Genomic DNA, 24,937 nt, shown 5'->3' on the forward strand with positions numbered 1-24,937 from the left:
TTTAGAACTAAGCTGCAAAAATGGCCTGTTCTGAAGTCTTCTGAATTTTTTATTACAAACCCGAAACATTAACATGATTGCTGATCCTGTTAGAACCTGCAAAGTCATGGTAAGATAATTGGAAGAAAGTACATTTGATACTATTTTAAAAAAAAAGGATTCAACGCTTTTAGATGCCTTAACTACAACAAATAATCTTTTCCTATTGACAGCCATTCAAAAGTAGACATATATTTTGAGATACATTTTTTAACACAATATATGAAGCACAAATATAGAATTTTATATTTTGCAAAAGACTGATTTTTCTATTCATTATGATATTTTCCTCTAGCTCCAAAGCAGTCACATGGCATTTACCAACTAGGTGATTGGCCGTAAATGTTATGTAAAAATGTTAACCTCCGCCATTTACTTTCAATGGAACTTTCTCCATACAATGAAAGTGAATGGTGACTGAGGCTATGTCCACTCTAATCCTTTCGAGTTTTCTCTTTTCATTGTTTCCTAGCAGCAGAGCGTTTTCGAATGTTTTTGGTTGAGGAAAACGCCGTTCTAGTGTGGATGAGAGGCTTAAACTTAGCAAAATCAATGCATTAATAAGTGTGGACATGGACTGAGGCTTAGCCTACAGTAAATTCTGCCTAACATCTCCTTTAGTGTTCCATGAAAAAGAAGTTCAAGAGCCAGAGAGAGGGTGGAAAAGGGTCTATGACTTTTTTGCCATATAAAGTTTGACATTTTGAGTGAACCTCATGTCTCTTTCTCACTAATTTGATGATATATCTTAAGCTCAGTTTATTGAAGTTAAGTGTGTTTTGTTGACCCACCGCAGTTTGGTGCATGTAAGGTAATGATGGTTGTGAATTGTTTATCTATCACTCATGTGCTTCATTAGCTCCTGCAATAGGCTACTAACACACAGCAGGAGAGTGTTTCCCAAATACAGCTAGTCTCTCGCCCACTTCTGTTACAAAATGAGTGGAGTTTTGCAGTACAGCAAAATGTATGTTACATTTATTTATCACCTAGACATCTACTTGCCTACTGAATATCTGTGAGTGACCAAAGAAAGCTATTAATTATATTAAAGCTGCAGTGTATAAAAAAAAGTGTCATCATGTGGCAATCCTATCCTATGCTATTTTATGTTGGGCTTGAAAGTTCCACAGAGTCTGGTATTGGATAAAGTATTAGAACAAAGACACTGTTTACAGGTTGTAAATTGTCAACCTGTTTTATGATCCTATCATTAAAACCACATTCAATGTTTGTCAGAAATGCATGTGACCACATTTTGTAGTGCAAGTGCAAATGCATTCTCATTTGTCCTGGACAACATTAAAAGACTGCCCACTCACCTGTTAATCAACCTTTAAGCTAAAACAAGGGTTTTAACTTCATCGGTTAGGTATGGTCAGTGTTGTAAATAGTATCCAATTAAATTACCCCAAGTAAGTAAATCCCTTTATGTAAATTGACTCAAATTACTAAATTCAGGCATGAAACTCTGAATGGTGCAAGCTGATAAGTCCTTTGATGAGAGTAGCCAATACACTTCCATATTCTCTCTTTGCCTAACATTTAAATATGCTTAGTTTGTAAGTAAGCCAGCCTAACTGCTGCATGCTACAAGAGTTTTCTTTAAAATACTAATTGCTCAGAAGAGTAACTTTATCAAGTTAAGCCGTAGCCAAATCAGGAACTAGCAGACATCGCTATCTTAGGTAATTAGTTTAAATAAATTCACACATAGCTAGTCACAAGTTAAATAAGCTCTGGGCTTTCCTAGTCTAGGTACACATTATGAGTCAGGTCACTACTCATTTAACCTTACGGCCAAGCAGGCTCAGTTATACCCACATTAACATTCTAAATCTTTTCGAGATTTCTTTGAACCTGTAATCTGTTAGCCAATCAGCTCGCTCACATGTGATATGTAATCAGGTAGCCAATCAACTTGTGTAGTCTCTCTTTGCCTAACATTTACATTTGCTCAAATTGCAAGTAAGCCAGTTTTGCTGCATCATGCTGCAAGAGAATTCTCTTAAACCCTCATCCTCCCCAGAACTACAGGTCTAGATCTGCTACATGGGGATTGTATTTATGTATAATTGTGCAGCAGCATGTAATACATGCTTGATACAACATGTCTTGTGCTGAACTCAGTATGTCTGTGTATGTTCTATCAGTAGCAAGTCTCCGTACTCCCTAACCAGCAGCGTATTAGATCTAGTAAATGTTATTAATTGAACCGAAGATATAAAAGTGTAAGTAAACGATTTAATAGTTAAGTTAATTGTTTCAGGTAAAATGACTGTTGCAAATGTTATTGTTAGACATAATCATGAGTGCATCGGTTCATTATTGATTTGTTCACATGGAAGCTTGGTTAAATGCAAGTGATAACCACATTTTATTGACATATGAATGGCTTAAAATTACATAAAAGAACAAATATCATGGAAAGGCAGGAGACTTTAACAAATCTTACTGCAGTATTTAACAACGTTCGTAATGTTTAAGACAAAATCAAATACATTTTCATTGAAAACAGAGATTAAAACTTACATGAACAGTCTGTTCTCTTTGTATTCTGCAGTGGAGACACAATCTCTGTGTTATCCCATGTTACCCTCATGATTTTGATTCAGATATGCAAATCTATATTAATTGTTTAGTCCACCTTTGGACCGATTTAACTGATTAAAAAGAATTGACTCAAAACGTTTTGTTTGCAAATTGGACATCATTGCCACTGAGCCGCATGTAGCTTACATTTCCAGCTTTGTTATTTTTGCTGCGTTAAGTCGTAATCTGCTGTGCAGTTTAACACATATGGACTGCTCTTACACTTTAGTTTATAACAGCACGAACACAAGCAGAGTGATACACACACAGTGAAGCATCAGAGTGCTGATGGTGTCAGACCATCAGTGCTCATGGAACGTCTCTCATCCGATCAGAGGACCGGAACTACCTGTTATATGTGTGTGTGTGTGTGTGTGTGTGTGTGTGCGTATATATATATATATATATATATATATATATATATATATATATATACACACACACACACACATTGCATAGATACACCGATCAGAAACAACATTAAAACCACCTGCCTAATATCGTGTAGGTCCCCCTCAAGCCACCAAAACAGCTCTGACCCGTCCAGGCATGTACTCCACAAGACCTCTGAAGGTGTCCTGTGGTATCTGGCACCAAGGAGTTAGCAGCAGATCATTTCAGTCCAGTAAGTTGCGAGGTGGGGCCTCCATTTATCGGAATTGTTGGCCCAGCACATCTCATAGATGCTCAATCGTATTTATATCTATGGAATTTGGAGGCCAGGTCAACACATTGAACTCTTTGTCATGTTCCTCAAACCATTCCTGAACAAGTTTTGCTGTGTGGCAGGGCACATTATCCTGCTGAAATCGGTCACTGCCATCAGGGAATATCGTTTCCAAGATGGGATGTATGTGGTCTGCAACAATCTTTCGGTAGGTGGTATGTGTCCACTTGGTAATGTCCACTTGAATGCCAGGACCCAAGGTTTCCCAGCAGAACATTGCCCAGATCATCACACTGCCTCCGCCGACCTACCTTCTTCCCATGGTGCTTCCTTCTGCCATCTAAATGACAGGTAAATGACACACAAGCACCCGGCCGTCCACATGATCTAAAAGAAAACGTGATTCATCAGACCATGCCACCTTGTAGGCGCTTTTGGCAATGGACAGGGGTCAGCATGGGCACTCTGACCAGTCTGCGGCCACGCAGTACTATACACAGCAAGCTGCCATGCACTGTATGTTCCGACACCTTTATATCATGGCAATCATTAAGTTTTTCAGCAATTTATGCTACAGTAGCTCTTCCATGGGATTGGACCAGACAGGCTAGCCTTCACTCCCCACATGCATCAATGAGCCTTGGGCACTCTTGACCCTGTTGCCGGTTCACCGGTTGTATTTCCATGGACCACTTTTGGTATGTACTAACAATGGCATACCAGGAACACCCCACAAGTTCTGCCATTTTGAAGATGCTCTGACCCAGTCATCTAGCATCACAATTTGGCCCTTATCAAATTCAAAAAAATCAAAAGTGTCTCTTACTCATGGACTGCACCAGATTTGCCAGTTCCTGCTGTGAGATGTTACCCCACTCTTCCAGCGAGGCACTTGCAAGTTTCCAGACATTTCTGCGGGGGAATGGCAATAGCCCTCACCATCCGATCCAACAGGTCCCAAATGTACTCAATGGAATTGAGATCCAGGCTCTTCGCTGGCTATGGCAGAACACTGACATACCTGTCTTGCAGGAAATCACGCACAGAACGAGCAGTATTGCTGTTGGCATTGTCGTGCTGGAGGGTAATTTCAGGATGATCCTGCAGGAAGGGTACCACATGAGATTGCCTGCAATGACAACAAGCTCAGTCCGATGATGCTGTGACACCCCACCCCAGACCATGACGGACCCTCCACCTCCAAATTGATCCTGCTCCAGAGTACAGGCCTCGGTGTAACGCTCATTCCTTTGATGATAAACATGAGTCCGACCATCACCCCTGGTAAGACAAAACCATGACTCGTCATTGAAGAACACTTTTTGCCAGTCCTGTCTGGTCCAGCAAAGGTTAGTTTGTGCCCATAGACAACGTTGTTGCCAGTGAAGTCTGGTAAGGACCTGCCTTACAACAGGCCTACAAGCCGTCAGTCCAGCCTTTCTCAGCCTATTGCGGACTGTCTGAGCACCGATGGAGGGATACTGCTTTCCTGGTGTAACTCAGGCAGTTGTTGTTGCCATCTTGTACCTGTCCCGCAGGTGTGATATTCGGATGTTCCGATCCTGTGCAGGTGTTTTTACACATGGTCTGCCACTGCGAGGGCGATCAGCTCTCCTTCCTGTCTCCCTGTAGTGCTGTCTTAGGCGTCTCACAGTATGAACATTGCAATTTAATGCCCTGGCCACATCTGCAGTCCTCATGCCTCCATGCAGCATGCCTAAGGCATGTTCATGCAGATGAATAGGGACCCTGGGCATCTTATTTTTGGTGTTTTTCAGAGTCGGTAGAAAGGTCTCTTAGAAAGTTTTTATAACTGCGACCTTAATTGCCAACCGTCTGTAAGCTGTTAGTGTCTTAACGACCGTTCCATAGGTGCATGTTCATTCATTGTTTATGGTTCATTGAACCAGCATGGAAAACATTGTTTAAACCCTTTACAATACAGATCTATAAAGTTATTTGGATTTTTGCTAAATTATCTTTAAAATGCAGTGTCCTGTGATCAGAGTGTGATTCAGAGGCTGAACTTTTGCCTTTACATTACATTTTTACTGCACTAATGGTTAGGTTTAGGTTTGGAGGTAGAGTCCATAAAAGAAATCTCACACAATTTACATGAAAGGTGTGTGTTTCAGGTCCATTTCTCTCGGATTGTGAAACACTCTCAGCAATTTGGGTGTGAGATGCTAAAATACTATGTAGACATACTCTAACATTCACAACACAAAGCTGCCTACTCAGTCAATCTAGACACTAAACTACAAAAACCTCTCATTCAGAAATAGTTATGGAAATCGTAACATGTATGCACCCACATATACATATCAACACCTACTGAGTATTCAGCAACTTTCCTCTCCCAAATGAATGACAGTGTGAATTACGATATGGTAGGTGGAGTCTAGCCAATCATAACAGAGGTTATAAAATCATAAACAAAGTGTTTAAGGCACAGTAGTAACAAAAGCCTGTTTTCAAAGTCATAAAACTTTCACGTATAACTGCCTTAGATTCAATAAATCTTTACTGACAATATAAATAGACTTTGGAAAAAAAATAAATGCTACCATAGTGCTGAATAAGGCTCTTTTAAACAGCAATTGAAAAATGTGACTGGAATGAGAATGTGTGCCAGGCAGGTCACATCAGAGGTAGTAAGTACACTGACAGGTACTTGTAGGACAGCTGACAGTACTTTACTCTTATTGGTACTACATCTAGAGCATGTCTGTCTCTCCTCGCTGTCTTGCCCAATCTAAGAGGCTTCTCATTCGCTCTGTTACTTTTGCTGCAGGTGTACTCTACCAATTAAAATTTTTTCCCCACCTGTACCTGGCACATATGATGTTTTGTTGCATGTAGGTAAACTGCAATAGGTTTAAAAATTTAATTAGATTTTGGCTATCAGTTTTTTAACCCTTTTTTTCAATGACTTTTAGACTCCACTGTATGTCTAAACACTTGTAAACAATTTTCCGTCATTAATATCCAATTTAAAAGAATATTCTTTATACTTGTGCATGTCAAAAGAAACAAATTCTGGGCACTGTGAGGAAAAGGCAGTTAAAAAACAGAAAACATTCAAACTGAGCATGAATCAAATACAAATGGGTCCAAGCACACGTCTCAAATCTCTTACTGAATCTAATGAGATTTGTAATACACTCAAAGAGACCAGTTTTATGTGCACGTATTTTAACATAATGTGACTAAGAATTAATCATTTTATTAAATTACATTGCAGAATTAAGTGGCGACCCACCACATTACCCAAATGTGTTAACACTTACATTAATGATCCCTTTGTTAAGGGTTTATAAAGAAGTTGACCTAATTGATGACCAAAAATTCATTTACAATTACTTTATAAAGCATTGATTTGCAGTTATAACAGAAATAATAAAAAAGGCAACTTCATGCAATGCATTTTAACTTACATGTTATAAAAGCTTAATAAATACACTCGTTCATACTTACAGTACTCAAAAACATAAAATGCCCCAATTTATTATTTATGTCACATTTCAGCAAAAATGTGCTATTATAGTGAGATTAAACTAATAAAAATTCACTTTGTGTTTATATTCATTCCTGTAAAGTCTTCACTCACTTCCTCTACAAAAACACTTTTCAGTGTTTTCATGCTCATTCACAGCATGTATCATATAATGTGTCTGATGAACATTAAACCATACTGAACTTTATGTTCATAGGATTCTAATGTGGGAAACTCTTTAACCAATTCTTCACATGTGTTCCATTTACAGTGTTACATTTTTAATTGTTACTAATGTTGAAAGTGTTATAAAGCATTTATAACATTTAAGTTAAAATGGCTTGTTATTTGGCAGGTATTGCAGGTACTGGAAGTCTTTTAAGCAAGTTGTTATAATCAAATGTTAATAATTCATAATTTGCATTTGTAAATGAATTATTAGCAATTTATTAACCCCTTCATAAGCTCTTAACAAGATAACTTTAATGTAAAATGTTACTCAAAACCGTACATTACACAAAAGTAAACAAAAATGTCACCACCTGCCTAACATGTTGTTGCTCCTCCGTGTGCCACCACAACATTGCCGACCTGCCAAGGCATGGACTCCACATGACCCCTGAAGGTTTCATGTGGTATCTGGCACCAAGACATTAGCAGCAGATCCTTCAAGTCCTGTAAGTTGTGAGATGCAGGTTGGAGCTGGTGTGGATCAGACTTGTTTATCGAGCACATTCCACAAATACTCAATCGGATTGAGATCTGGGGAATTTGGAGGCAAGGGAAACACCTTGAACTCTTCATCATGTTCCTTAAACCATTCCCAAACGTTGTGTGTAGTGTGACAGGGCGCATTATCCATCTGAAAGAGGCCACCTCTGATATCAGTCCTCAGACCACTCTATGTAGGTACTCACCACTGCTGACCGGGAGCACCCCACAATCCTTGCGTTACAAAGATTCTCTTACTCAGTATATCTCCTGCATTCAACACATTGACTACGAGAACTGATTGTTCGCTTACCATCTAATCTACCCAGACATTGACATGTGGCCTTGTTAGGAGACGATCAACATTATTCTGTCATGATGTTTTGGATCATCGGTGTACACTGAATTGAAAAATTGCCAGTTTTTATTTCTAAATATCTTTAATTTAAACTGATTTATGCTTTGGTCAATGCAATAATTCTTTGCGTTATTAGACTTGTAATTATTAGACTTATATTTTTAAGATGAGGTCATATTACGCAACCTGTCTAATCATCCTATTTATATCACAACTATGCACAATTATCTTCACCTGTCACGAACCCCGCTCCCTCGCTCCGCCCCCTTGAGCTCGTACGCTCTTTTTCCTCCCTTGGGCTTCCACGGCCGTTTTGCTCGTTCGAGCTTGCACGCTCGTTTTTGCTCCTACGAGCTCACATGCTCGTACACTATCTCCCCCCTCGGGCACACATGCACTCCGCGAGCGTACTCGCTCGCTTCCCGATCTCATCCAGAACATTATGACCACCTGCACTCGTCCCAATCACCACGTCATTGTTTACACCTGCACTCGCGTCATCTGCACTCCTGTTCATTGTTTACACCTGCACTCGTCACTATATATTCCACACGCATTCGTTTCTCCAGTGTTGGTTATTGTATTTAGTTTCCCGTGTCTTTGCCCCCGCTAGTCTCGCCTAGTTTTGATTCCCTCTTGAACTCTTCTTGATTACCCCCTTAGCTTGCCAGCTCCTCATTCCCCTAGTACCCCTGACTACTCCCTTTGTAAGTTTACCCACCTCTCGATCCTGTTTACCCCGGCTTTGACCCTCGCTCCCCTCGACTACTCTCCCGGATTTGCCCCCTTTACTCTCTTTGATTCCCCGGCTTTTGACCCTACGCTACCCTGACCATTCTCCCTCTGGATTTTCCGTGCTGTACTTCTGTTTGCCTGCAAATAAACGCAGTTTTGATATACATTGTGACTGTCTCATCTTGTGTGTGTGTGTGTGCGGGTTACATCACCGCTTAACCTCTTGAGATATTTCTAACAACAGGTAAAATAATTCCATATTCAAATGCATTCATGTAATTCTGAGGACTTCTACTAAAAAGATAACAATGCTAGATGTGTCTTGTCAGCTCATAAAAGGCAAGACAAAAAACAAGACTGGATCTGTTAAAAGACTGGATCTGTGCATTAAGCCTTGCAGCGTAAATGTAGCCTTTGAGCATCCTGTGGTGCTCCATCTCTACTGTTTATCTGTGTAGCGTTCATTTCCAGTACACAATCGTGTATAACCCCACGACTCTTCATCTCACCTCACACATTCCCTACATGAATGCTGCAAGGTGGATGCTAAATCGTGTCTCTTTCTTTTGATTTTCTCCTCTCATGGATAAATTGTTCCTCAGATGGGCTCACCATGCCTCATTCTAACCCAAATGGCACATCAAAGAGGAGAAGAGAACCGGTTGAGTGTGGAGAATGAAGGATGAAGGGAGAAACTTTGGTGCCAAGTCCAGCCTGGTGCCAATTCTTTTTTTCAAAGCTCTATATCCACTGTCTGCCTTCAGGAGATACAGACAGACAGTTCTGCTGAAGCCTCCATGAAACAAACAGCGTTTAGAATCGAAAAGGCTGGCAGAAGGACAAAACAGCCATTTGGAGTCTATTCAACCACTGTTCTCACCATTTAGATCAGTGACACACACACACATTAACACGAAAACTATACTGACTTAAAAAGGTAATTCACATGCTCATTCAGTCAGAAAGCATAAGGGCTGAAACATTCTCTTACGCAAGTATGTGAATGGAAGTTTTTCTATTGCAGTCATTAGCATGAACGGTCTTCTTCTACTGTCATGACTAGGGTGACTAGACGTCCCGAAAAATTCGGGACAGTCCCGAAATCCAAGCAGTTGTCCCGAATCCCGAATCCTGCCCTAATTGTCCCAAAAATTAGAACAAAGTCTCAAGAGCAGACTCTCGAGTAGTTATAGTGTGATAGAATATTAAAAATTGCTCATTGCCATCCTGCAGCCAGCTCCTGTCGGCTGCTCATTTCAACCATAGACAGTAAAAGAACGTAGAGAGCTGCAGTAGGCTACGTAGACTACGTAGGCGGCAAGGCGCGAATTTCATGCTCAAAAAAGTCACAAGGAGTAATTTGATTGGATGTTGCTGATGTTAAAGCGCAGTGTTTGTTTTATTTGTTTCATGATGACACTTGAGTTCAGTGTTTTTTTTTATTTGTATTTCCGTGTTTACATGACAGACAGTCATTTCATTCAGAATTCCTCAATAAATAATTTTGCCCAGATTTTTGAAATTCATTAACCCCCCCCTGCGGATGCATCCGAACCGTCTCCCCATACAAACTTTCACAGCACTACCTGGACCAACCTGGAAACGTCCAAAAGGTGGCGTCCAGATGACAACCCAGAGATACTTCCACAAAGAAGCACAATCATTCATTATGAAACCATTCAGCCTCAGCCAAAAACAATACGACAAATCATGGCAACAACATCTAGTTTCAATCGTAGCTGACAGACTGCAATGGCGACAGATTTCAAAGGATATCGCCAATACCCACCATGGGTGACACGGCGCTTAAGCAAGCAAAGTAAGCAATCATGAACCCAATAATTGTTCTAAAGTTTATACAATAAACTAAATGATTTCACTTACTACTCCAATTACTAACAAGCGGCCGTCATTTTTGCCTCAATTCAAATGTGTATACCTTTTTCTGTGGCACGACTGATTGTGTGTTATGTCAGCAGCCACTTCAGTAATTGCGTTCACAATCATTGATGAGTGCGATTCGGAGGTTGGATTTCCCCTCTTAAGATACAATTTTTATTCCACTGATAGTAAGATTTAGGGTTGGGGTTTGTGTTAGGGAGTATGAGTATATATAAAATATCTTTTACAATTAAAATAACCCACTTTACAACTCACTTTTGGCACCATTCTGTGGACATTTCTCCCCACAAGAACAACAACACTTCCAGCTTCAGCCACTGGGGGAAATGTTTAAAATTTCAGTAAGCATAGAGCAATTTCAGTTGAAGGACTTTCAACCAATTGTCTCCAAATTCACAATGAGATCAGTCTTAAAATATAAGACCTCTTCTGACTTGTTGCTTTATTTTGAAACCGCTTTGAACATGGCTCATTCAATCAGATTTTAGAGCCAGTATGATCTGTTTTATAACAGTACAAAACATTACTATCCACTGCCCTTTTTTTGGTGGGTTAAACTTTTTACAATGAGCTCAGCATAGGGGCCTAGGAAGCTCAGTGAGTATTGACATTAACTACCAAACCTGGAGCTGCGAGTTCAAATCCAGGGTGTGCTGAGTGACTCCAGCCAGGTCTCCTAAGCAACCAAATTGTTCCAGTTGCTAGGCTGGGTAGAATCACATTGGGTAACCTCCTCGTGGTTGTGATTAGTGGTTCTCGCTCTCAGTGGGGCACGTGGTAAGTTATGTATGGATCGTGGAGAGTAGCACGAGCATCCACATGCTGTGAGTCTCAGCTGTGTCATGCACAGCAAGCCACGTAATAAGATGCCCGGATTGACGGTCTCAAAAGTGAAGGGAACTGAGACTTGTCCTCCACCACCTAGATTGAGGTGAGTAACTGTGCCACCACGAGGACCTACTTAATAGTGGAAATTGGGCATTCCAAATTGGGAGAAAAGGGGATTAAAACAAAAAACAATGAGCTGAGTATATGTCTCTTGCTTGTGGTATCACTTAATGTTAACCAGAAACACAGTTTAGAGACACTGAATATTAAAGAGCTGAGAGGTCACTCAATAGAAACATCAGATCGGTCACACGTCCTGGACCACATTTTGCTCTTGGTCTAGATTTTCTCCTTGCAGATGCTCCCTTGCCTCCCCAAGAACTGTCTCTGTGTGTGTGTGTGTGTGTGTGTGTGTGTGTGTGTGTGTGTGTGTGTGTGATTCTCCAGAGGCCCAGTGGGAGGATATGGGTTGTGCTAGTTTTAAATGAGTGTTGTATATGCATTATTAAGGAGTAGCGAGCCCAGATACAAGCACCCAGCATGCCGACGCACTGCAAAACCTGGCTTGACAGAGATACAGCAGTACTACTAACATCAAGTAGGACCCGAGCAACAACACAACATGATGTTATAGCAATGACCTCAATTAACTCACCAATAATACAATTCCATGGGTGTAGTAAATACTGTAATCATGGGTGAATAACAGTAATTCCAGATTATTTTATCAGAACATTCTCTCAAATGACATAGCTCACGGGCCATTTTTAGAAACTGCTGGTTGACCAGGGGCCAGTGAATAAAATTACCTGGTAAGCCTAGTATACTTATTTTGTCACCTTATCACCTCACCCTCATTAAAACTTTCTCAACTGCCGGTTAGATTATTTCTTTTTCCAAAACAATGTATTATGGAACTTAATGCTCACATGAAAATTTGTGGTTGTAGACTCAAGAACGCAAGTACCGAGAATGCATAAAATTACCTGGATGTGTTCTTGATCAAGACGAATATCAAGGATGCATCGGAGGGTGACTTGTGGTCAAGAACCCATTTGAAGTTCCAAAAGTCATAGCTGTACTACATTGACAGACGAAGGACATTTATACCACAAGAGTTTCCCACTGCATGGAAAGCTGAAGGCTCATGAAAGTTTAATTTACAAACACATAAAAGGAAAGGAGTGTTAACAGACTTTATTCTTTTAACATGTCATACGAAACTATAAGAGCCATTTGCTTAACAATTTTTTAAAGATGCATTTTGCAAATGTTTACCTTCTTTCTGACAGGCACAAGTGCTTTTTTTAATCTGCCTAGGCCAAGCCGTCGTGGAAGCGGCACTCGTTGAGACTGATAGCATTTACTTTGAGCGTGTAAAATTCAAGACATTTTGAACCCTGCTCACTTTTGTACTGAAAGCTGGAACCCTCTCCTTCCGATATCTGACCTCTGCGGCCCCCAAGGGAACACGTGAGGAAAGTAAGCGAAGATGGGATGTAGAGCGCAGAGATTTTGAGGATGATTTGTCACCGGCTCAGGCGTCACGTCTCTCCTCTCCTCAACTGAAAGGCTTAACCGGTTCAATTCGCCCGTGATGATCTGTGCTACAATATTGGTACGCATAATATGATCAAGTCTGGCGGAAATGATGATGATGAGGGGTATGCTATATAGCTCTGGAGGCCATCCTAGTGATTATCCCTGTCAGGCATGAACACTGTTTACTTGCCTGGGCTGAGCCCACACTGACACAGCACTCGCTAAGATTGCGTTCACTGCAAGTGCAAGAAACTCAAAATGCTTTGCTCTCAGATATCTTTCTTCCTGAAGCTGGTGCCGGTCCTCTATTCTCCCGATTTCAAATGGCTGTGGCTGTTAAGGGACCACACAAGTGAGGGGAAGCGAGGATGGAATGTAGAGCGCCGAGAGTTTGAGGATGATTTGCCACCAGCTTAGGCCTCATCTGAGTCTTTGCCCGTTCAGTGCGCTCGTGGCAATTTGCGGCTTGCTCTGACGCGCTGCAATCAAGCACCAATGGTGATGATGTCTGGGGTATTTTGTCACTGGGGCGTCCAATAGTCAGACATGTAAGTGCAAAGGTGAGGCGTTTACCATAATTTCCCCCCATGGATGGTAAAATGGGACAAAGCTTCCACTGAGACCGAGTTGCTTGAAGTTGCTCGCTGAAGCCTTAAAATAATTCATGAATGTGTGTTCACTATGTTGGAAAGAGTTTCGCCGTCGGTGCCTTTCTAGAGCTGCACGAGCAGCTTTTTATAACTTGTAGTTTTCCCTTTTCAGAGAGCGTTCAGGTCTCTAGCACTACCGCAATTGCTGTGCTTGTTAAAGTGCCACCAAGGTCTCTGCCCAGGAAACGGCACGTCTATGGGAGGCTCAGTGTCCGTTGTGTGACACCCCTGGCTAAATTTGTAAGGAAATCGCCTCTCGTTTTCCCTGCTGTTGTGAGATGGGAAGGAGAACACATCTCCTCTGTAATGTAGGGTGGTTTTTCTCTGTTTTTATAATTGTTGTGGCATGCCAGAAGACTGCCATGTTGCAACAGAGATTTAAGGTGCCTCCTTGTCACCTAGCAACCCTCTCGATTTCCCTGCTGTTGCAAGCCAGGAACATGTTTGTGGTGTGACGTTGCCATGTTGCAACAATTTAAGATGTACACAGTATTTCTGGCAAATTCAAACTTTCTTTTGCAAAAAGAAAAAAAAACAGATGCAATGAAAAATATGTTTTCTAGAGAGTCTTTCCCCCCCTACATTTTATGTACTTCACTTTTAAGTGGTTTACAGCAACAATTACAACAGTGACAAGTTTAATTTTACAAGTACACAAAGATGATGCATTGGACAGACATTTGAGAAGCAACATTGTCTAAATCCTGATGATCAAGCTCAGAGTTTTGTGAATACATTGGACTTTTTTTGTGTAACAATCTCTGGGCTCTGAAAGTTGCTTGTCAGAAGAGAAATGAAGTTGTGAAGTCGCTCAGCCGTGAGACTAATAGATGGGCAGCACTTCTGGGGTCAGACGCCGCTTTCTGACAGCGCCCGATATGACCAAGATGAATCTGCCTCCTGTTTCCAACCACAAATGATAACATCATGCCTTGTACAGAGAGACAGGCGTGATTTACTGAAGGAACAGCAGAGTAATGCCTCTCATTCTGCCAGGAACTTCTCAACCATACGGCGAATGGAAGGAAACAGGAATTGCCACTAATTAGTTTTCTTCCTTCTCTCTCAGTCTTAGTTCCAGTTCATTTCCTCTCCTGACTCACAGTATAATGGTAAACTTTAGCCTCAGCCATTAATTTATTTCAGGAGTATAGACACCACAAAAACACTTCCCAAATGAAGACATCAATCTTTGTGCAGTGATAGACGGACAAAGTTTATATATTGATGCACACAAGATGTTTACATTCTATGATAAATCATTAACACAAACATCGTTAAAAAGTTCATCTGTGGATTATTCTCTTGTTTGAAAACAGAATGGTTTCAGATTTTTAAACATAATTTACTCGTGTTCCCTCATAATCGTTTGAGTTCCATACCTTACACAGTAATGAACCATGCTTTTACTCCAGTAACCAAAGTCGAACAATGGCATTTGTATTAAAAACATAACCACAACATTTACCATGATATTGTTGGTACAACTGTAGTAATACAGGAAAACTAAAACTATACTAAGAAATATAATTATCATTCTGCCGAGGGAATGGGATAGTGCATTATTAAATTGTACAGTATTTTGATGAACTCTTTTACGTTTATATTTTTTATTTAAAATGTGAATCTCTCAGGCATTCCTCAATGATTCAATTTTCCTCTTGGCAAGACACAGCTTAAGCCTAATGTGGGGCAAGTTGTGTCAATTGACAATTTCTTTTTGTTTCACATTTATTTGTGTTATATTCATGTTATAAATGCATTCAGTTGATGGCAGTTCTCTAGAATAAAAATATTAAAATAATTTTAATATATATCATTTGTCCTTGCACAAAAAAAAAAAAAAAATCGTTAAGATTTTCTAAAAACAAGACACATTTTTATGTCATTTTGCTTCTCAAGTAAATCTATCTTGTTTTAAGTGTTTAGATATTTTTATTGGGAAACAAGACAAAAATACTTAGATGACACATTTTTTGCCGTATAGAGGAAAACAGTAAAACGTGGCAGCTTACCTCACTCTCCCTTACTGCTAATAAAGCTTTTTCTTTCAAACCATGTGCAGATAATTTCCATAGAGTAAACTAGTCTTAATCAACTTGATTTAATTTTACAGTTAATTGCTACCTATTGCATTAACAATTTGGTCACATTTAGCAATGCTCTCCCACATTTATGCTAATAATTTGATTAAAACTGTGCTTATAGTATTCCTGTCATTATTATACAGTGGCAAGAAAATTTGAAATTACCTGCATTTACTGTATGTATACATTTGCCTTAAAATATTGTTTGATCATCAGTTACAATGATAAAAAACAATCTTTTTTTAACTAATAACACAAAAATTATTGTATTGTTCTTGTACATTTGCAAACATAATTCAAACATTCACAGTGTGAGTTGGAAAATGTATGTGAACCCCATAGGCTATTGACATCAACAAAAGCTAACTAGAGTCAGAAGATGCAAACCTGGCATCCAATTAATGAAATGAGATTGGAGGTGTGGGTTAGAGCTACTTTGACTAATAAAAAGCACTCAAACATTTTGAGTTTGCTATTCACAAGAAGCAACTGCTTACGTGGGCCATGCCTCGCAAAAAAAGAGATCTCAGAAGACCTACGGTCACGGATTGTTGTTTTGCATAAAGCTGGAATGGAGAAGCGATCTATCTACAGGAGTCTGCAGTTGTATGTAAGTGTGTTTATTTCATTGTTTTTAACGTTGTTATAGTGGTATTCATTGCTAGATCAGGTGCTGTTTGTGTACTGTCTTGAACGCGGGTCGCTTAGACGTGTGTTTGGTGTGTGTGCGCGCTATATTTGTGTTGACTTGTCCCATAGTATTGGCTGATAGAATTGCTAGACTTGTTTAAACTTGTCACGTAGGATTCGTTGCTAGATTTGCTTAGACTTCGGGTTGGTTATCCTGTGTGTGTGTAAAACTTTCGTCGTTTTAGTGTCTGCAAACAGTGCTTCACTGGTTTCAGAGTATTACTTATTGCTAAGTGCAGCATAATTTATTTGCGCTGTACAGAAGTTGCGTTTGTTCCCGCGCAACCCTGAGTTTCGGTTTCGGGTGACCACGTGACTAGCTTTGTTGTGATAAGTAGCATTAAGGCGTGGCTTACACTACAGACCAGTCTCTCTCATCCCATTCATGGCAAAAACACTTGAAAGGGCAGTTTTCGATCAGATCTCCGCCTATCTCTCACAGAACAAGCTGCTGGATGAAAATCAGTCGGGCTTCAAAAGTGGACACTCCACTGAGACTGCCCTGCTGTCTGTCATCGAGTCGCTGAGACAGGCGAGAGCTGAATCGAGATCGTCCGTTCTGATTTTGCTGGACCTTTCTGCTGCCTTTGACACAGTCAACCATCAGATCCTACTCTCCACCCTCTCTAAACTGGGTATCACTGGAACTGTGCTTGACTGGTTCAACTCTTATCTCTCAGAAAGGTCCTTTGAGGTAGCATGTAGAGGGAAGTATCCAAGCCACACAAGTTACTTACTGGGGTACCTCAGGGATCAGTGCTTGGGCCACTTCTCTTCTCCATATACACAACATCACTGGGACCCATCATCCAGTCACACGGTTTCTCTTACCACTGCTACGCTGATGACACGCTAACTCTACTTGTCTTTCCAGCCCAACGACACCACAGTGACCGTTCGAATCGCTGCCTGTCTGGCAGACATCTCGGCCTGGATGAAGGAACACCACCTTCAACTCAACCCTGCCAAGACCGAACTCCTTGTCTTTCCAGCCAACCCGGCTGTTGAACACAACATCACCGTGCAGCTGGGTCCAACTACAGTTTCCCTTCCAAAACGGTCAGAAATCTAGGGGTAACCATTGATGATGAGCTAAATTTCACAGACCACATTTCAAAAACTGCAAGATCTTGTAGATTTACACTCTACAATATCAGGAAGATAAGACCCTTCCTCTCTGTACATGCCACACAACTGCTCGTTCAGTCCCTTGTCATAACTAGACTGGACTACTGTAACGCTCTCATTGCAGGCCTTCCTGCATGTGCTATTAGACCTCTCCAAATGATCCAGAATGCAGCAGCACGTCTGGTCTTTAATGAACCTAAGAGAGCACATGTTACACCACTCTTTGTCTCTCTCCACTGGCTGCCGGTTCATGCCCGTTTTAAATTCAAGGCCCTGATGCTGGCATATAAAACAGTCACTGGGTCTGCTCCAGCATACCTTAAAACATTTATGCAGAGCTACGTTCCCACCAGAAGCCTGCGGTCGGCTAAGGAACGTCGCCTTGTCGTACCAAAACAAAGAGGCACCAAAACACTTTCCCGGACTTTCAGTTTCATCATACCACGGTGGTGGAATGACCTTCCCAACTCAATCCGGGAAGATAACTCACTCTCTATCTTCAAAAAACGGCTAAAAACACATCTTTTCCAAAAGCGCTTAACCGGTCAATAAAAAAATAAATAAATAAATAAATAAAATATATATATATATTTACATTTCTTGTTGCACTTAAATCTGTTTTGTATACTATTATGATGATAGTCAAACTTTGTAATATGGCACTTTTTTTGTACCACTGTCTCCCTAAGATGATTCGCTGATGTTCTTCCTCTTTTGTAAGTCGCTTTGGATAAAAGCGTCTGCCAAATGAATAAATGTAAATGTAAATGTTCAAACGTTATCACGAAGAGCTTAAATATTCATCTGTCTACAGTTAGCCAAACGGTCTATAAATGGAGATGATTTAGTACAGTGGCAACCCTCCCTAGAAGTGGCTGTCCAGTCAAGATGACTCAAAGGGGACACCTCAGAATGCTCAATGAGGTAAAAAAGGACCCTAGAGTGACTGCTAAAGGCTTGAAGGAATCATTGAACTGGTTAACATCTCTGTTCATGAGTCTACTATATAGAAAACATTAAACAGGAATGGTGTCCATGGCAGGACACCACAAAGAAAGATGTTGCTTTCCAACAAAAGCATTGCTGCATGCCTAAAGTTTGCTAAACCACCTTGACATTCCACAATGCTACTGGGAAAATGTTTTGTGGACTGATGACACTAAAGTTGAATTATTTGAAAGAACACACAGTTGGCATAAACAGACAGTATGGCATAAAAAGGGCACTGCATACCAACATGAAAACAGTACGGTTGAGGGAGCATCATGATTTGGGGCTGCTTTGCTGCTTCGGGGCCTGGACTGCTTGCCATTGGAGGGAAACATTTATTCCCAAGATAATCAAGATATCCAACAGGATAATGTCAAGATGACTGTGCACCAGCTAAATCTCAGCAGAAGTTAGGGTTAGAGTCAGGTGATGCAGAAGGACAAGGACCCTAAACATCGAAGTAAATCCACTACAGAATGGACCTTTTGGAGTGTCCCAGTCAGAGCCCAGACATTAACCCAATAGAGATTTTGTGGAGTGACCTCAAGAGAACCGGTCACACCAAACATCCTAAGAATATGGCTGAGCTGAAAGAGTTCTGTAAAGAAGAATGGTCCAAAATCCCTTCAGAATGTGTTACTGGTCTAATCTGCTGCTACCGGAAACGCTTGGTTGAGGTTATTGCTACAAAAAAAAGAGGATTGATCAGTTATTAAATCTAAGTATTCACTTACATTTTCCACATCAGTATGAATGTTTCATGTTTAATTATAATCGTGTGTGTCGTTAGCTTAAGCACATTGTGTTTGTCTATACTTGTGACTTTTTTTATGACCAATTAATGCAGACATCCATCTAATTCCAAAGGGTTCACATACTTTTTTTTGCCACTCTAAGTAACTGAAATGTACATAATAATCCCATTATAGATGCAAAATATTATAATGCTGTTAGTCATTTTTGGTTCAAACATTGACCACATTGACCATTGAACACTTCCAAATCCTTGAAAGACAAAAACTGACAAGACAGAAAACAATCATTATAAAAACTTTATTTAAAATAAAACAAATGGAACCTCATTACATGTAGTGTGGTTGGTCTAATTGGACTAATCTCGGGTCAGAACAGCACAGCATTGGTGACAGTGAGACTTTACTAGTTCAGAATCAACTTCAAATGTTTGTCAGTTGTTATAGTCATGTTAAGATCTAATGCCTCACCAAAGGTAGCACACCACAAATACACCATGTAGAAAAGTGAGATGACCGCTGGGAAATTAAGGGAAAAGCACAACCTAGTCATTAGGGCATCTTACTAACATAAGGTGCAATTTTGTGGAACAACTGCTGGAACAATGTATTTGTTTGGGACAATCGACAGTCACGCACAGGGATTGTACTGCAACACTAATGCAAAAAACAACGGTACAGATCACGCCAAACGAATGAATGAATGATTGATCAAGTCTGAGGTAGCAAGGCAATCATGGCTTTCTTCTAAAGTTTTTTTTTTTTAAACATTTACTTATAAAACTATACTACACAATGATAAATCATCTTGGGCCAAGCATTCTGAAAATCCATGTTTACCACATTTGTCCTTTTTTTTTAAATATATAATATAATCTTTCAAAATGATCTTGAGGATTACGGTCTCTATCGCCTTCTATTCTCTCCTGGAATGGATGCTTTATAGGCACAAAAGGGTGTTTTGTATGCATTTGTGTAAAACATCTGTGCGTGCATTCTAGAAAAGCCGTGAGGTTTGGAATGTCAAAATGCTTTAAAGGGTGACCATTTATGGCAAACTGTGTCAAAATAGGCTAGAACTATAACGGAACAATGTTAGGGCAACATGCGGTTTTGAGACTGTTTTGAGATGCAAAAACGTGATTAGTCTTCAAACTAATTGTTTACTAAGATTTCTGATTAAACTAGTAACCAACCACGTCTGTAGAAACACAACATGTGCCAATGGATATTGGGGTGATATGAGTTGCTTGTGAAATATGTAGTAGTTTGGTTCCTGGTGAAGGCAAAAATAAAAGCATAGAGGTTACACGATAAATGGCCCCCATAACCCCAAATAATCATCAGAGTATTAAAACAATAGGCAAATACACCTCACATACAATCTACATGTTAATCAAATGTACAATTGCATAGTACAGACAGACGCAGTAGTAATAGCCATTTAAATGAATTATGTGGTCCTGTTCCAGAGTCTTTGGGTCCATGTCTGTCTAGGGAACAGCTGGGAATCTTGTTGAGTTAGACAGCGCTCTCCAAAGGGCTGTTCTGCTGACAACTCTCACACCACCTGGAAACAAAGTAATCATTAATCAGTAAAAAGTGATACATACATACATACATACATACATACATACATATATACATATAACATTTTGGACCTTTTTTTCCAAAAGAGAAAATCTGATCTACAGTTGAAGTTTACATACACCTTAGCCAAATACATTTAAACTCAGTTTTTCACAATTCCTGACATTTAATCATAAAAACATTCCCTGTCAGAAAAATAGTATAAACAATAAAAATACTTTTATTTCTTTCATCACATTTTCAGTGGTTCAGACGTTTACATACAATTTGTTTACATGTATTTGGTAGAATTGCCTTTAAATTGTTTAACTTGGGTCAAATGTTTTGGGTAGTCTTCCACAAGCTTCTCACAATAAGTTGCTGGAATATTGGCCCATTCCTCCAGACAGAACTGCTGTAACTGAGTCAGGTTTGAAGGCCTCCTTACTCGCACACGCTTTGTCAGTTCTGCCCACAAATTTTCTATCGGATTGAGGTCAGGGCTTTATTGATGGCCATTTCAGTGCCTTGACTTTGTTGAAGACGTTGCTTCAATAGACACATCATTTTCCTTCCTCATGATGCCATCTGTTTGTGAAGTGCACCAGTCCGTCCTGCAGCAAAGCAGCCCCACAACATGATGCTGCCACCCCCATGCTTAACAGTTGGGATGGAGTTTCTTCGGCTTGCAAGCCTCACCCTTTTTCCTCCAAACATAATGATGGTCATTATGGCCAAAAAGTAAGATTTTCGTTTCATCAGACCAGAGGACAGTTCCCCAAAAAGTAAGATATTTGTCCCCATGTGCACTTGCAAACTGTAGTCTGGCTTTTTTATGGCAGTTTGGGAGCAGTGGCTTCTTTCTTGCCGAGTAGCCTTTCGTTTATGTCGATATTGGACTTGTTTTACTGTGGATATAGATACTTCTCTTCCTGTTTCCTCCAGCATCTTCACAAAGTCCTTTGCTGTTGTTCTGGGATTGATTTGCACTTTTTGCACCAAACTACGCTCATCTCTAAGAGACAGAAAGCGTCTCCTTCCTGAGTGGTATGATGGCTGCGTGGTTCAATAGTATCTATTCTGCATACTATTGTTTTAACAGATGAACATGGTACCTTTAGGCATTTGGAAATTGCTCCCAAGGATGAACCAGATTTGAGGAGGTCCACAATTTCTTTTCTGATGTATTGGCTGATGTTTTTTGATTTTCCCATGATGTCAAGCAAAGAGGCACTGAGTTTGAAGGTAGGCCATAAAAACATCCACAGGTACACCTCCAATTCAGTACACATCCTATGAGAAGCTAAAAGGCTAATTGGCTAAAAACTTGACATAATTTTTGGAAATTTTCCAAGCTGCTTTAAGGCACAGATATCTTAGTGTGTGTAAACCTCAGACCCACTGACATTGTGATAAAGTCAATTAAAAGTTAAACAATCTGTCTTTAAACAATGTATGGAAAAATGACTTATGTCAAGCACAAAGTAGATGTCATTAAAGACTTGCCAAACTTTTTGCTGATATTAAATCTGTGGAGTGGTTAAAAAATGAGTTTCAATGACTTCAACCTAAGTGTATGTAATATTCTCCTTAAAGTTAGGTTCTCAACTTTTAGGAGTACATGTGCATACAGATGACCTCAAAGCTAAAAGAAGAAAAAAATAGCTAAACTTAAATTTGGATTTCTGAAGTATCTGTAAGATAGTAACAGTTCATTAAGTGTAGGACATGGTGAAATTAATGACTTGAGGTTCAATGAGTAAGTCAAAAACCACTCTGACAGATTCAGTGGGTGGTTAGATTGATAAAATTGATTAAAAATGACAACTTCAGCAGATTTAGTAGTGTATCAGCACAGAAGAACTGCTAATGTAACCGAACGTCATGAAAATCCGTTGGTTAGAGTTTTTCATTTAACATACTGAACCGGTTTTGAAAAATAACCAGTTTTCAATTTCCCAATCATACCAGCAATTCACATGTTAACAAAGTAAACACTTCCAACCCCACCACTTTAAAATAAAATCAGGCGTTCCTCATAAACGATCAATAAATCACAAAAACATGTCACGCATGGAGATACCAATCTATTGGCTTTAATGGATGTTTGTATACCAGCTCATTACTAAGATGTTTACTTCCAATGATGACTCATATAAACAAACACCAATTAAATATTAATTCAGGAATTATTCTTGGTAATTAGAACATGATTGATAATGTAACTGAACTGGACCAGGCAAACTAATGGAGTAAAAAATGTCCTGTCTGGAGAGATTCATCTGCAGGTGGATTTGATAGTTTCTTTATACAGTGGGTTCAAACGTCTGAGACCACTAGTGATAATATTTCTATTTTTGCACTTTTCTAATGTAATCTTTTTTTTAATTGTAACGCTGTAACTTGGTGAGGAATGGCGAGGCTTACCTTGGGTCTTGACAACACACTTGAAGCTAGAGAATCCAACAAAGAACGAAAAAGAGAAAAAGAGACTGTTAGAACAACATAATAGCTATATTATCCACGACAGTCTTGTCAATACCAACATATGCACACTTTCCACAATATGGCCCGAACTTTTCATTTAGGGTGTTCATCCTCAAACCCATTGGATTTTGCTCTTCAGAACACTGAGTGAACTGCTTTAATGAACTCCTACGGGAAGGCAACAGCAAACAAAACTGAGATGCTCCTGGCACTCATATCACCTGTCCCTGTGTCCTTCATTAAATCTCTCCCTTCAAACTAAAAAACATAGAAATGGCCCTATATGTTCTCCCAGACCCAATGTCAGAGCACACAAGGGCCCAATACAGTAAAATGACAATGGGCAAAATCGATATTGTTCAGACAATTTTTAGCTAACAATGCAAGTTCTGGAAGGAATTTAAAGGTAGAACAATAACAACAGAATCTTATCATTCACATCTGAGTCATAAAAATACCTTTAAAAGTCGTTCTATAAAACAATCCATCTCTACAGTTTTTACTTTGTGCTTTTCTGAGGAACAGTATCGATTATTCAAACATAATACTGAATCAAATTGAGACTAAAGGAATGGGGTCATTCTGAAAGGCAGAATGGTGTCGTGTTTGGCAGACTGACAGGTGTAAGACGGGGAGGCTGCAGTCTGAGCCTGAGAGTTTCTGGGATGTCGGTGATAAGGAGGGTTTATGTGCAGAAAGAGAGCCAGATTGGAATGGATTTTTAACTATGCAGATGGATTTCAGTGAAAAATTTCACAAGTTTTCACAAGTTGCTTAATGTGTAATCTTGCAGCAGGTGTCGGCAAACTTTTAGACATGGAATGCCATTTGTTATTTGTGATGTGACAATGGTTAGCACATGCTGAGCTCATCTGTTGACTATACCACAGATTTGTTACACTTAATAGTGTTTAGCCTCCCATTCAGCTCATGAAAACATGCTGCATGATCATAAGGAATGATAAAATGCTGGCCCCTGCCCTAGAGGAAGGTCCAATTCAATTTGGGTATCTCTATATCCAAAATAAGAGAAAGAAAGACAAAACAGTATAAGACAGAGGTTGCATCCCAATTTACATACTATACATCCTATATAGTATGCAATCATATTAAGGCCTAAACAGTATGCTGTACTGTCTAGTGGATTTTCAAAGTGTGCATCCTTGCATGCTTTTTCAGGTAATATTGCACAAATGTTTTCTTTTGTAGAAGAGAAGTTTTTAACGACTTTTTCTTTGTTTAAAGAGAGGGGACTGTATCATGGAATGTGGAAACCGAGACTCCAGCTGCCATTATCTGATGTGTCCCGGGGGCCAGAGCGCCTGACATCAGAGCAAACGTAAAAGTACTGGCTAATGCTAAATGTAGATTTTCGAAGATTGTTATTGACGTCGGTACTAATAATGTCCAGCTTTGCCAGTCGGAGATCACTATAGATAAGGTTAAAGAGGTGTGTGAACTGAAAAAACGATGTCATTTTGCAGTGATGAAATATAAAGTAGATTAGTCACTGAGGGGTTTCCAGAGAATAGCATAGGATTTATAGACAATTGGACGAGTAGAAAAATTATAGATCATAAACGTTATTTGAAGAAATCAAATGATATGCTACATGTACGAGGCTCTACGTTAACATTATGTTGGCATTTGTGGGCATGGTTTAGGTCCTATTTATCCGACCGCTACACACTTTTGAATTTTCAGATCAAGTTGA

The 24,937-nt window shown here is 39.8% G+C and overlaps 1 protein-coding gene across 8 annotated transcripts in view; it reads right to left on the minus strand.

Moving 5' to 3' along the window:
• Positions 1–19,459: 19,459 nt before the first annotated feature.
• LOC127618368 (utrophin-like) overlaps positions 19,460–24,937 on the minus strand; it is a 269,333-nt gene continuing 263,855 nt past the window's right edge. For all 8 annotated transcript variants that reach the window (XM_052090759.1, XM_052090761.1, XM_052090757.1 and 5 more), the window contains 2 exons: positions 23,164–23,189; positions 19,460–20,737 (listed from right to left, as the gene is read on the minus strand). In XM_052090759.1, coding sequence (XP_051946719.1) covers positions 20,729–20,737; positions 23,164–23,189 — 35 coding nt within the window. In that variant the 3' untranslated portion in view covers positions 19,460–20,728. The remainder of the gene's footprint in view (positions 20,738–23,163; positions 23,190–24,937) is intronic.

Source organism: Xyrauchen texanus, chromosome 25 (genome assembly GCF_025860055.1).
Source record: "Xyrauchen texanus isolate HMW12.3.18 chromosome 25, RBS_HiC_50CHRs, whole genome shotgun sequence".
NCBI lineage: Eukaryota > Metazoa > Chordata > Actinopteri > Cypriniformes > Catostomidae > Xyrauchen > Xyrauchen texanus.